This window comes from Desmodus rotundus, chromosome 7 (assembly GCF_022682495.2).
Source record: "Desmodus rotundus isolate HL8 chromosome 7, HLdesRot8A.1, whole genome shotgun sequence".
Classification (NCBI taxonomy): domain Eukaryota; kingdom Metazoa; phylum Chordata; class Mammalia; order Chiroptera; family Phyllostomidae; genus Desmodus; species Desmodus rotundus.
In genome coordinates this window covers 76,444,359-76,456,628 of record NC_071393.1, presented here as the reverse complement: position 1 = coordinate 76,456,628, position 12,270 = coordinate 76,444,359, and the positions used below count along the sequence as shown (strand labels likewise).

Genomic DNA, 12,270 nt, shown 5'->3' with positions numbered 1-12,270 from the left:
AAGAATAACTGTTGAACATCATCAGGTTGGCTTAAATTGATTAAATGTCAATGACTAAATGATTGACAGATTTCAAAATTTTGTTTTATTTAATATTTTTCTTAATTTACCTGCATTGAGTTAAAAGGCAGTTTATTAAGTATTTAAGGTAGTTTGCCTTTATGTTAAATTATTGAAGTACCAAAGGAACAATTAGTTGGGTGATGTGATGGAGACCGTATGCTAATTTTGAGACATAAGATTGAACTTAGGCATAAGAGGTGCAGTAATCAATTCTATCAGACTTTTACTCTGGGAAATTTTGCCTGGCTGAACAGTATATGTAAATTGTAACAATAGCACCTACTTAATTTTTGTGGTTTTGTCTTATCCAGATTATTCATGATAAAGAAAAAGCAGAACGAAAAAGAAAAGCTGAAGCTGCTAGGCTACATCGCCAGAAGATTATGGCTCAGATGTCTGCCTTACAGAAAAACTTCATTGAAACTCACAAACTCATGTATGATAATAGTACATCAGAAATGTCTGGGAAAGAAGACTCCATTATGGAGGAAGAGAGGTAAAACAAAGCAAAACTAAAAATTAGCAACTCAGTTTTTGAGGAAATATTACATATTCGCTTTAAGTGATGTTTTTCCAAAATAAATTTTATAGTAAGAGAAATTATATTCAGTTTGTGTTTTCAGTTTGTGTTTTTAAAGTAGAAAAGGGACCGTGAAGGTTTTAAGGTATGTATTGAATATAAATTTTTTTGAGAAACAGCTCAAGTCCTCAGTAAAGTTATTTGGAAACCTTTGCACAAAAAGATACAAAGATGTGAACAGAAGAAACAGAAATTGAACCTGTTATATTATATACATGTGCTTTTTTAGATACTCATTTACACATCAGTTCATATATTCCACATCATTTTTATGATTTCTGATAAAAATGACTACAGTTATTACAGATTATTAAAAAAATTTTTCATAAAAAGCTGGCTTAAATTTTCTTTTTTTCTTAAAAATAAAGAAGATAATGCATATAGTTATAGTCATGGGTAGCCAGCCCATTGGAATGGGAATTTGTAAATCTGCTTTTCTGAGTCCTCACTATGGTATGCTCTTTGGAAAATCAATGAGCTTTCCTGGAGTCATGGTTTGTGGGATGTTATAGATACAGTGAGAAAAGGGAGGAGGCAACATAATGGTAGTTTGGAAAGCATTCCCATATGAAATATTGAAAATATTTCCTATGCTTTTTTTTTTTTTTAATATTTGATTGATTTATTTTTAGAGAGGGGAAAGGAGGGAAAAAGAGAAACATTGAATCATTGCCTCTCCTACACCCCCAACTGGGGACCTGGCCTGGAACTCAGGCATGTGCCCTGACCAGGAATCGAACCAATGACCTTTTGGTTTGTGGGATGACACCCAACCCACTGAGCCTTACCACTTGGGGCTCTATGCTTAGTTTTTAAAAATCAGCATTCATGGCTTTTTAAAACAATGTGTGTTGTGGATACTTTTAGTAAATAGTGGTTTTGCAGTAACAGTAGAAACTATACTACATAATATGTCTGTAATCCTGAAGAATTATAACTATATATTTTAAAGATATTTTAAAAAGATATGAAGGTAAGCTATCCTTGGCTGACTATGGTAATAAAACTAGAAATTAATACAAAACTTTAAACAATAAACAGAAAGTCCCAACCCTCTAATATCAGTAGTATGTATTAATAATGTCCTATTTATAAAGTAGTGGAAAAGAGACTACTGTATATTTATCCATACAAGAAAATGCAAGCAAAAGTATGCCCAGGGTTAATTAGTGGCTTTAATGCTTTCATTTATTTTTATTGCCTGATTGATTGTACACATAAAGTTATGAATGTGTTCTCATTGAAAACAACTCAGATTAATCCAGTACGTCCCCTTTGACCATCCTCTACATTTCTGATCTTTCTCCACAGATAACCATTGGTATAAATAACTGTTGCTCTAGACCTCTTCCTATGCATTTATAAACAGGTGTACATGAAGAAATAATGAGTCTTATTTTGTGTTTTTAGTGGGTTTTTTAAATTTTATCATACCTTTTTGTTTTGCAACTTGCTTTTTCACTCAATGTCTTAACAAATGTTTTCATGTCGATATATAAAGATTTATAGTGTGGATTCTACATCATTATTCATGACTGCTGCATAGTTTTCCATAGTGTAGATGTATATCCAATATTTTATTTATTTTGGACATTTTCCCTTATTATAATGTGTACGCATGCAGAAAACTTTTGTATGTTCCCCCTAATGCAATTGTGCAAGTACTCAAGAGGTGGATCCAATAAGCAAAAGGGCTAAGTCATAATTATATATACTTTTGATAGATAATGCCACATTGCCTAAGTAATGTTACCAGTTTCTACTTCCAGCAGTATATGAGTGTCTATTTTCTTCATTCTCACCAATACTTATTATTATCAGTACTTGAAAATATTGGATATAATCAAAATTATAAATTGGCGTCAGTCTGAATTTCCCTGGTTACCAGTTAGTACTAGGTTGAACATCTTTTCATATGATCATTCACTAGCCTTTTCCATTTTGTCTTCAGAGAATTGCCTGTTGTTATCCTTTGCCCATCTCTGTTGGGTGCTTTGCTTTTGTCATACTGAATTGTAGAAGTCCTTGAAAATTATGGATGTTAAACTTTGTTGCATGTTTCTTATATCCCTATTTCTTTAACATTATTTATGAAGTTTAGCCATAGAGAAGTATTCACTGTTAATAAAGACAGATTTATTGGTCTTTTTGAGTTTTAAATTTTGTATTATGTTTAAGAAGGTTTTCTTAAACAGAGTTACAGAAATATTCTTACATCTTCAAAATAAAATTTTAATTACACAATTATATTAACTTAATTTTGTTTAAAAAAATCAAATTGTAGAGAGATAATCTAAAGTTCTATTTCAGCACTGACCCAAATCCTGGGCCCTCCTTCTGCCCTTCGCAGAGATATAAATTTTATATAGATGTTCTCATAAGTTTCACTGTGTTATTACATACAAATATATGTAGCCATAAGAATCATACAGTGTCATTCAGCCTTTTGTTTTATTTGCATAACTGATATTATGTACATATTCCGCAACTTCGCATTTTCACATGGTAATATGTCTTGGAAAATCTGTATATGTTCTTACATACGTAAAATAGGCTCAGTGTTTCTCAGTCTTGGCACTTGGGCAGCAGTTCTTTTTCACGCCCTGTGAATTGCAGGACATGTATCATTTCTTGCCTCTCCTCCACTAAATTCTAGTAGTGTCCCCTAGTCCTTATGATAACCAAAAAGTAAACCTTACCCACATATTGCTGGATGCCTCCTAGGAGGTAGTATCACACTTACCTGAGACCCACCTTTTAAAAACTGCATAGTATTCTGTCTCATGTAATTCCATTGACACTGATGATGAGCATTTAAGTTATTCCCAGATTATTGAATGATACGTGACATGTCAGGGTGCTTCCTGCATAGATAGAGAGGCAGTATTGCAGAGCGGTTCAGAGTATGGCCTGGGAAGTCAGATCACCTGGGTTAAGTCCTTGCTCTGCTACTTCCTAGTGATAAGTCATTAGGTAAATCTGTTACCATCTTAAACCTCAGTTTCTTCATCTGAAAAATGGAGGTAACAATAGTATGTACCTGATAGGATTCTTGGAAGGATTAAATGAGTTAATATAATGTAAGTAATTTGAAAGGGTGACTCATGTTACAATTAGTGCTTTATAAATATTTACTATTATTTATTATATTATTATTATTGCACACTTTGACCTAAGAATTGCTAAATCATTAAAGTATAACTTTTTAATTTTAATAGCTACCAAAATAGAATAGAAACTTAAATACCTAATAGGAGGGAATGTATAAAATTATTATGGCACGTATAATAAGAGTACTGTGCAGCCATTAGAAAATAATGTTTTAAGTAAATATTAATGACATGAAAAAACAACTAAAATACAAGTGAATAAAAGGATGCAAATCTGCATATGTAATATGATCTTAATTATGTAAAAATGTTATAAGTAGAAAGCAGGCTGGAGAAACACAAGTGATTATCTGTAGGTTGTGAGAGTATGATGCTTTTTATTTTCTTCTTTATACTTTTCTAGATTTTCTAAAATTTCTTAATAAGCATGTGTTACTTTTATAATTAGAAAAAAAAAAAAAACAGATAACCCAGCTCCTTGGTAGAATAAATTCAATATAATTATACATTCTACTTTGTGATCTGATTTTTTTTGCACTTAGCAGCACAAAATGTCTTTTCTAATAAGCAAATTAACTGATAAATGCCAGAAAAATTAGGGGGCAAGATTTTAAGCTAATATTGCTAAATATAATTTTTATTTTGCTCTTTATTCTTATGTACCTGCCCTGCAGTTACTTAAAATCTACCAAAATATAAAAATAAGTGACCAAAACATGTGTCCTCATTTCTGGTCATTTCTCTCGGTAGCACCCCAGCAGTCAGTGACTACTCTAGAATTGCTTTGGGTCCTAAACGGGGTCCGTCTGTTACTGAAAAGGAGGTGCTGACATGCATCCTCTGCCAAGAAGAACAAGAGGTGAAAATAGAAAATAATGCCATGGTATTATCGGCCTGTGTCCAGAAATCCACCGCCTTAACCCAGCACAGGGGAAAACCCATAGAATTCTCAGGGGGTATGTATTATTTAATAAATATCCTTTTGAACATTTCTTTTCATAGTTATGTAATTAGAAAAAATACTATTGGAAAGAAGTTTGGGAGAGAGATTGTATTTAGCCTTATTTGGTCAAATCATAGTTTACCTATATGTGAAATGGACTCAGTTTTTACATGCCTTGTTGGCTCCTTTGTTTTATTTTTTTGTTTTAATCTTTGTTAGCACCTGGCTACATTGTTTATTCTCTCTCTCTCTCTTTCTCTCTCTTTCTCTCCCCTCCTCTCCTCTGCCTCCCCTCCCCTGTTCTTCCCCTCCTTCTCCCCCACATCCCCATTTCTCATTGCTCTCCCATTTGAAAGTAGTATGCGGGCATCATAACATTTCATCCCTAAATTTTTCCATGTGCATTTTCTAAAACTAAGGGCAATCTATTATTATATCTATCATGCCATTATAACATTTAAGAAAATTAATAACATTTCAGGAATATCACCTAATATATTGATAAAATCTATATTTGAATTTCCCCAAATATCCTCAGAATGTCTTTTGTTAACTAGACTTTTTTATCATTTAGGATACAGACATGTTTCATGTGTTGCTTTAGTTGTGTCTCTTTTAGTCAATTATAATTTAATCTGGAATAGTCCCTTTTTTCTTTCTGTGATAACTTATTTTGAAGAATGCAAGCCACTAATCTTGTATAGTGTCCTACAGTGCGAGTATGTCCGATTGTTGTCTCATGATTAGTTCGTGGTAAGCATTTTCTTGGCAAAATACTAATTAGCTGATGTATTGCACTTCATACAGCACATCAGTAGTTTTAAAATTTATTTTTTTAATTTGATTTAAAAATTTATTTTTAAAATACCCTTGGAGTTACAATATTGATTTTTTTAAGAAAACTAATATTTATTGAATACTTACCATATGCCAGGCACAGATCAAATCTTTCTGTGTATTTACTCACTTAATCCTTATAATAGCCCTATGAATTAGGTATCAATTTTGGCTCCATTTTATAGATGAAGTAACTGAGGTACAGAGAAGCAACTTGCCCAAGGCCATGAGTTTAAGTGATGAAATCAGATTTTGAATACTGTAGTCTGCTTTTATCCAGTAGATTATAATGCCCCTAAATATCCCTTAAAATTACTCAGTCAAATTACTTGTAAAATTACAAAAATAAATTTTTTTGAATCATAGAAAATAACTTCAACAACCAGGATAGTGTGCACCTTAAACCTAATGTTGAAAATAAAAATGTAAATCAAGAGTAGAACTAGTCATTAATCCATACTAATTTTAGAATCATACCTGGAAGTCTAGCTTTATATTTTTCTCTTTTTACTTATTATTAAGAATATGAATCTTGCTGTCATTGATATTGTGACATTTGTCTTGGACATTCCTTAGAAAGTTCATGATTAGAATTTCAGACCTGAAAACCTCTTATTTTTTACTTTTTATGACTGTGGGAGAGATGAATATAATACCTCTTATTTTTGTTTTCCTGTACCAGAATCCCTAGACCCACTTTTCATGGATCCAGATTTGGCATATGGAACTTATACAGGAAGCTGTGGTCATGTAATGCATGCGGTATGCTGGCAGAAGTAAGTTCTCCTTCTGACATGTTCTTGAAAGAAACTAGGAATATTGAAGTTCACTAAAGGCCACAAAAAGGCATGTTTCCCCATGTCTTCTTTCCTTGTTACTTGAATAATTGAAGCAGTTTTAATTACTAATTTTGTTTGCATGATACTCATTGCATCATCACCCTTAGGAATTGGTATGTAAAGTTATGAACTTAAATTCTTCATTTAATTCATCATTCCTTTTACTTGCTCTTCACAGACTAATTATTTGCTCAATAGTTGTGTAAAAGAAGCAGTAATCTTTATAAAAATCTCATTCTCCTCAAAACATAGAGTGAAAAGTACTTTAGAGATAGAATATGACAAGAAATTCTAGATCTACTTCTGGAAGAGATAGCAATTCAGAAACCTAATTCCCGGGAAATCTTTTGTATAGTGTTTACCCTTTTGGCATTGGACTAAAATGCGTAATTTTTCTATAATAGCCAGTGGCTACTTCAGTTGGTCATTGGAAACTGAAGGAAGTAGCGTCTACATTGTATCTCCATGTTGTTGAGGCAGGAGACAAGATTCAGTAAAATTATTTTAAAAAGTTTTTTCTACCCTAATGACTCTTCCAGTTTTACCCCAATAGAATGGGCATCCTATTTCTTCTGTAATTATAACTGGTGGATTTTTGCATGTATATTTTAAAAGATGTTTATCGAGGCAAAAATTTCAGATTTTTCTCACTTGGATAAGAACAAAGATGTATGTATAGTTTTGACTGGACATGTCTTGGAATTTTGCAGGTATTTTGAAGCTGTACAGCTGAGCTTTCAGCAGCGTATCCATGTTGACCTTTTTGACTTAGAAAGTGGAGAATACCTTTGCCCTCTCTGCAAGTCTCTGTGCAATACTGTGATCCCCATTATTCCTTTGCAACCTCGAACGATAAACAGGTATATTTTAACTTATGTTTTGGTTAATTTTATACAAATCTGTCTTTAATCTTTTCATTAGGCCTGTTTCAGTTAGATTACTAGTTTCTTTTTTGCTATTTAAAGTAATACTTTTTTATTTCATAACATTCTACTTAAAACCATGATTAAAATTACCTTCCAATCTTTAGTCTCTGAAAAAACTGGAGTATTCATTTACTCAGATCTATATGTTTTGTGTAAATCTTCCAACTGCCATTAAAGCAGTGGAACTTGAATCTATTTTATCATTCACAGAAAAGATGCAAAGAAGATTTATTCTTTTTATAAAGTTATTTGTCACCATTAGAGTTGCTATTTGGAGTTTGGTTTCTCTAAATGTCTTTGTAGTGTTAATCTTTATTCTTTTTTTCTGCAGATCTAAATGCTGTAATTTCAGAGATATAGGCAAAATGTTAATTATAAAAATAGATTAAAATATCAGTGTCATCATATACCTTTGGATACTTTTTGAGCATTTAGACTAAGTTTATATTCTGACCATCTGTAGATGCACTTTAACAGAAAATTCATTAGTTTTTAATGACAACTGGGATACTCAATTGTGTATTTTTTTTATTTTTACTGTTCCACATGATGATAACAGTAATATTTATTGTTACTATTTCAATTTCTTTAAAATTCATTGAATTTGTAATAATGACCTAAGTTGCACTAAAGAAAATGATTTTGTTGATAAAATACTTTTAATGTCTTTCCACAACAAAAGTATGCAAAGGTGATATAGGTTTGGCAAGTAAGGTCAATAAGTACTTGCTCTTTCTGTATCAGTCCGTGTCATCAGAAAACCCAATTGGAAATTGTCTTCTAGTCAACATATTGAGACATAGAATGTCATCCTTTTGGAAGAAGGTGGCATCAGAAAGATTTATATATATTTTTTTTTGAGTAATTGTTATGTTCTAGGCACTTTACTAAAAACTTGCTATGCTATTTTGTTAAATAATCTAATGAAGAGGGTAGTTTAAAGATAAGGAATTGAAAACTATGAATAGTTTTTAGTTATTTAAAGAAAGACTCAGGATTTGAACCCGGACCTGACTCCAAAGCCATATCTAACTATATACATGATGACAAAAATAAACTAAATCATAATGAAACATAGTGACTTTCCAATTTGTTAGCCTGTACAAGCCCTTTTTACAGTGTTTCCCCAAATAAGGATTATTAAACATGCAAATTATTCTCTAAAGAAATATTCAGCACCTCTTTTCTTGATGTCTTTAAGAATAGGATGCTTCCACACACACACACACAAAAAAAGAATAGGATGCTTCAGGACAATCCTTTCTCAAGCTAAATCGATCCTTTCTACTGGTTCTCTTTGAATGCTATGACGTTTTTAATCTATAGTAATAATTTTGTTACTTAGGATCTGAAATACATAAGCATACATAACATTTTTATTAGACACTTGAACTTAAATATGTATTTAATTATATTTGCTACTTTAATTTTGGAAAATCAATATCAGTATAATCTAAGATAATAAAGTTATGAGCATATAAAAAGTTTATCAAAACTAATAAGCTGGTATTTTTAAAGAAAATTGGTTATAATCAGTCACAGTACACTTTCTGAGAACTGAACAAATTCTTAGGTCAAGTTTGTGCCTAGATACGTGGATTTGGGCACAATTAATTATATATTTTAACCTCACTCAAGACTGTCCTTTAAATAAGCAAATTTCTATTTTAAGTCCTTTTAATAACACCATTTGTGATCGCCCTTGGTTGTTAATAGTTTAGATCAAGTCCCTGTCATTATGGAATTTACATTACAGAGAGGAGAGACCAACAGTAAACATATAAATACAAAGTGTTGAGTGAGAAATACTATAAAAAAACTATTTAACTATAAAGCTGCTAAAGCAGCAGAGTAAGGGACTAGAGACAGACCAGTGCATGAGACTATTTATAGGCAATGTTGTTAGGGAGCTTCTCTCCCAGATGGTGGCAATTCAGTAGAGACGTGAGTGAAGTGAAGCTACTCTCTGGGCGAAGAGAATTTCACACACAGGCAATATCAAGAGCAAGGGCTCTGAGGTAGGAACACAATCACCATGTTTGAGGCCTAACAAGAAGGCATTGTGGTTGGAATGAAGCAAGCAACAAGCCAGATCATAAAGGGGCTTATGAATAAGATAAGATTAGAAGTTGGAATTGTATTTTATGTGTGATGGGAAACCATTGGAATGTTTTGAATAGGGGAGCGAGATGATTTAATTTATACTTTTAAAAGATGCCTCAGTTTCTGCTGTATGATGAGTACACAGATGATGATGAAACCCATTGTGGAAGCAGGATGAACAGTTAGTTTATTGAACTAGTCCAGGTGGGAGATGAGGTAACTTGGGTTAGGTTAATAATGGTGGAGGCAGAAAGATGCGATTAACTTAGGATATATTAATAAGGTAAAACTTGTGAGACTAGCTGATAAATTAGAGGTAAATAGAGAAATCAGTGGCAACACCTAGTTTTTGACTTGAGAAACAAGAATGGTGATTTCATTTACTGATATTAATTATTTCCAGGTGTAGGGATATGGATGCAATCTTAATCCTTGTACTTTCAAAATTCCCTCCCTCCCAAACTACTTTTTTAGATACATGTGTTCTGTGACCTAGGCAGTTAATCTGGAGGAATTTTTCATACACTCATTTATTCAGGGAGTTTAGAAGAATCTCCACAAGTTAAGATTTGCAGTTTGACTTTGTGCCAATGGCTTTAACAATTTTTAAATATCATTTTTCAGTGAGGATGCAGAAGTTCTTGCTCAACTTTTGACCCTGGCACGATGGATACCGACTGTTTTGGCCAGAATATCCGGTTATAATATAAAACATGCTAAAGGTTTGCTTAAAATTATTTTTTATTTAGCTATGTGTGATTTAGTGTCAGAATCTTTAATTTTTTTTTAAATGTACTTATTGCTCTGAAATATGGTTTGCAAATACATATTTGTTAAATATCAGAAAATAGAGGTTCTTGAAGCCCTGGCTAGTTTTGGTTTGAATCACTTTATTTGAATAAATACTTTTTTTATACTGCGAAGCAGTATAGACAGTGATTAATCTGGATTCACACTGCTTGGATTTAAATCTTATATCCATCACTTACTGTTTATGTGATCTTGGACAAGTTACTTAAGCTCTCTGTGCCTCATCTTTCTTATTTGTAAAGTGGGAATAATAATAGTACTTATCTCCTTGATTAAAGGGTTGAGTTATCCTATGTAGAGTAGCACCAGGCATGGTACATAGTAAGTACTATGTGTTAGTCATTACTATTACTAATATTACTAATATGTTGTCATTAATAGTAATGACAAAGACAACACTTTTAAACTGTTACCTCATGTATGCATTTTTTACAATTGAGAGATAAGACTACCCAAAGACTCTGAGAAATAAACAATGGCAGGCAAATTAGGAAGGGAAATCAAAATTTAGAGATTTCGTTCCAGATGGTGACATAGTTAAACACAGCTTGCCTCCTGGCACAACCACATCAAAATTACAACTAGCCCTGGCTGTTGTCGTTCAGTGGATTGAGTGTCAGACTGCAAAGCAAAGGCTTGTGGGTTTGATTCCCAGTCAAGGCACATGCCTGGGTTGTGGGCCAGGTCCCCAGTATGGGGCGCATGAGAGGCAACCACACATTGATGTTTCTCTCCCTTTCTTTCTCCCTCCCTTCCCCTCTTTCTAAAAATAAATAAATAAAATCTCTTTAAAAAATTACAACTAAACTACAAACAACCATTACTCAGAACCACCAGAAATAGAGCTTGAGTGGAAGTCCTATACTTTACGGAATTAAAGAAGAAACCACATAGAGACTGGTAGGAAGGGTGGAGATGTGGAACAGGCTGGTCTCACACCTACCTGTGGTGAATAAAAATCTGAAGGGATATCTTGGGAGCGAGGGGTCCCAGTTCTACACTAGGCCATCCCAGCCCAGGGTTCCAGTGCCAGGAAGATAAGTTGCCATAACTTCTGGCTGTAAAAACCAGCAGGGATCGAGGCTGTGGGAGACAAACTGCTGGAGTCCCAGGCAGTTGCTCTTAAAGGGGCTGCACAGAAACTTAGTCAGACTTAACTCCTTCTGAGCTGCAGTTGGGGACACAGTAAGTAGAGGCACCAGAAACATATGGGGAGGAACTGTAGCACCTGGCATCAGGGTGAGAGCGGGGAGCAGCTTTCTCACAGACAGAAGTGTAGGCAGAATCCACTGTTCCTTTTCTGAGCCCTCCCCCAACAGAGCAGGCAGGTGGGCACCATATTTAAGACTCTTACCAACATGCCTTTACATTGTTTGCCTCACCCTGGTGATTCCGACACTCTGCCCCACCAAAGCTGTTTCCAGTGGTTTTTCCATAGGAATGGCTGGTCTTGACTGATGCTTCAGATTTCCCTAAACTCCCTCAAACAAGTAGCATTTGGCCTCAGTGTCACCCATGCCTAATGCTAAAGTGGCCCCAGGCCCAGCACCAGCAGCAGCTGGCCTTAATTCACAGCTTGGACTTGCTTAACCATCTCCCAGCCCAGCACAAGTACCAGCCAGCTGCAGATTGCTTTGCAGCATATGCCAGGTGGCCCTGAACAGAACACTGACAGTGACTGACTTTGGCCTGCACCTTCTGGGAGGCCCCAGCACCTGACACCCAGTGAACAGCCACAGACCACGTTGGAGCACCACCACCCAACCACCCCCACAAGCAACACACTCAAGGGGCAGACTCAGCAGGCACTGGAGCCTTGTGAAGTAAGCCCTGCTCTGTGGAGTGGGCCCTTGCACAGCTGATCCTCCACAGTGGTCGGAGGTTGGTGGTCAGTGGTCACATACAGTCCTTGCAGTTGGGCAGCCTGAGTAAATCCCTCCTATTGACCTGCCAACAACAGTCAAGGCTCAATTACAAGAGTAGGGTGTATACAGCCCACATGGTGGGGTACACCTCGAGTACCCAACTTGGGTGATAGGGGAGGCTGTGCCACCAGACC

At 34.6% G+C, this 12,270-nt stretch overlaps 1 protein-coding gene across 1 annotated transcript in view; it reads left to right on the top strand.

Moving 5' to 3' along the window:
* Positions 1–12,270, top strand: part of UBR1 (ubiquitin protein ligase E3 component n-recognin 1) — a 127,291-nt gene that overhangs the window by 80,147 nt on the left and 34,874 nt on the right. Inside the window, exons 29-33 of the mRNA XM_024568473.4 lie at positions 375–559; positions 4,504–4,709; positions 6,216–6,309; positions 7,083–7,232; positions 10,026–10,123. Coding sequence (XP_024424241.2) covers positions 375–559; positions 4,504–4,709; positions 6,216–6,309; positions 7,083–7,232; positions 10,026–10,123 — 733 coding nt within the window. The remainder of the gene's footprint in view (positions 1–374; positions 560–4,503; positions 4,710–6,215; positions 6,310–7,082; positions 7,233–10,025; positions 10,124–12,270) is intronic.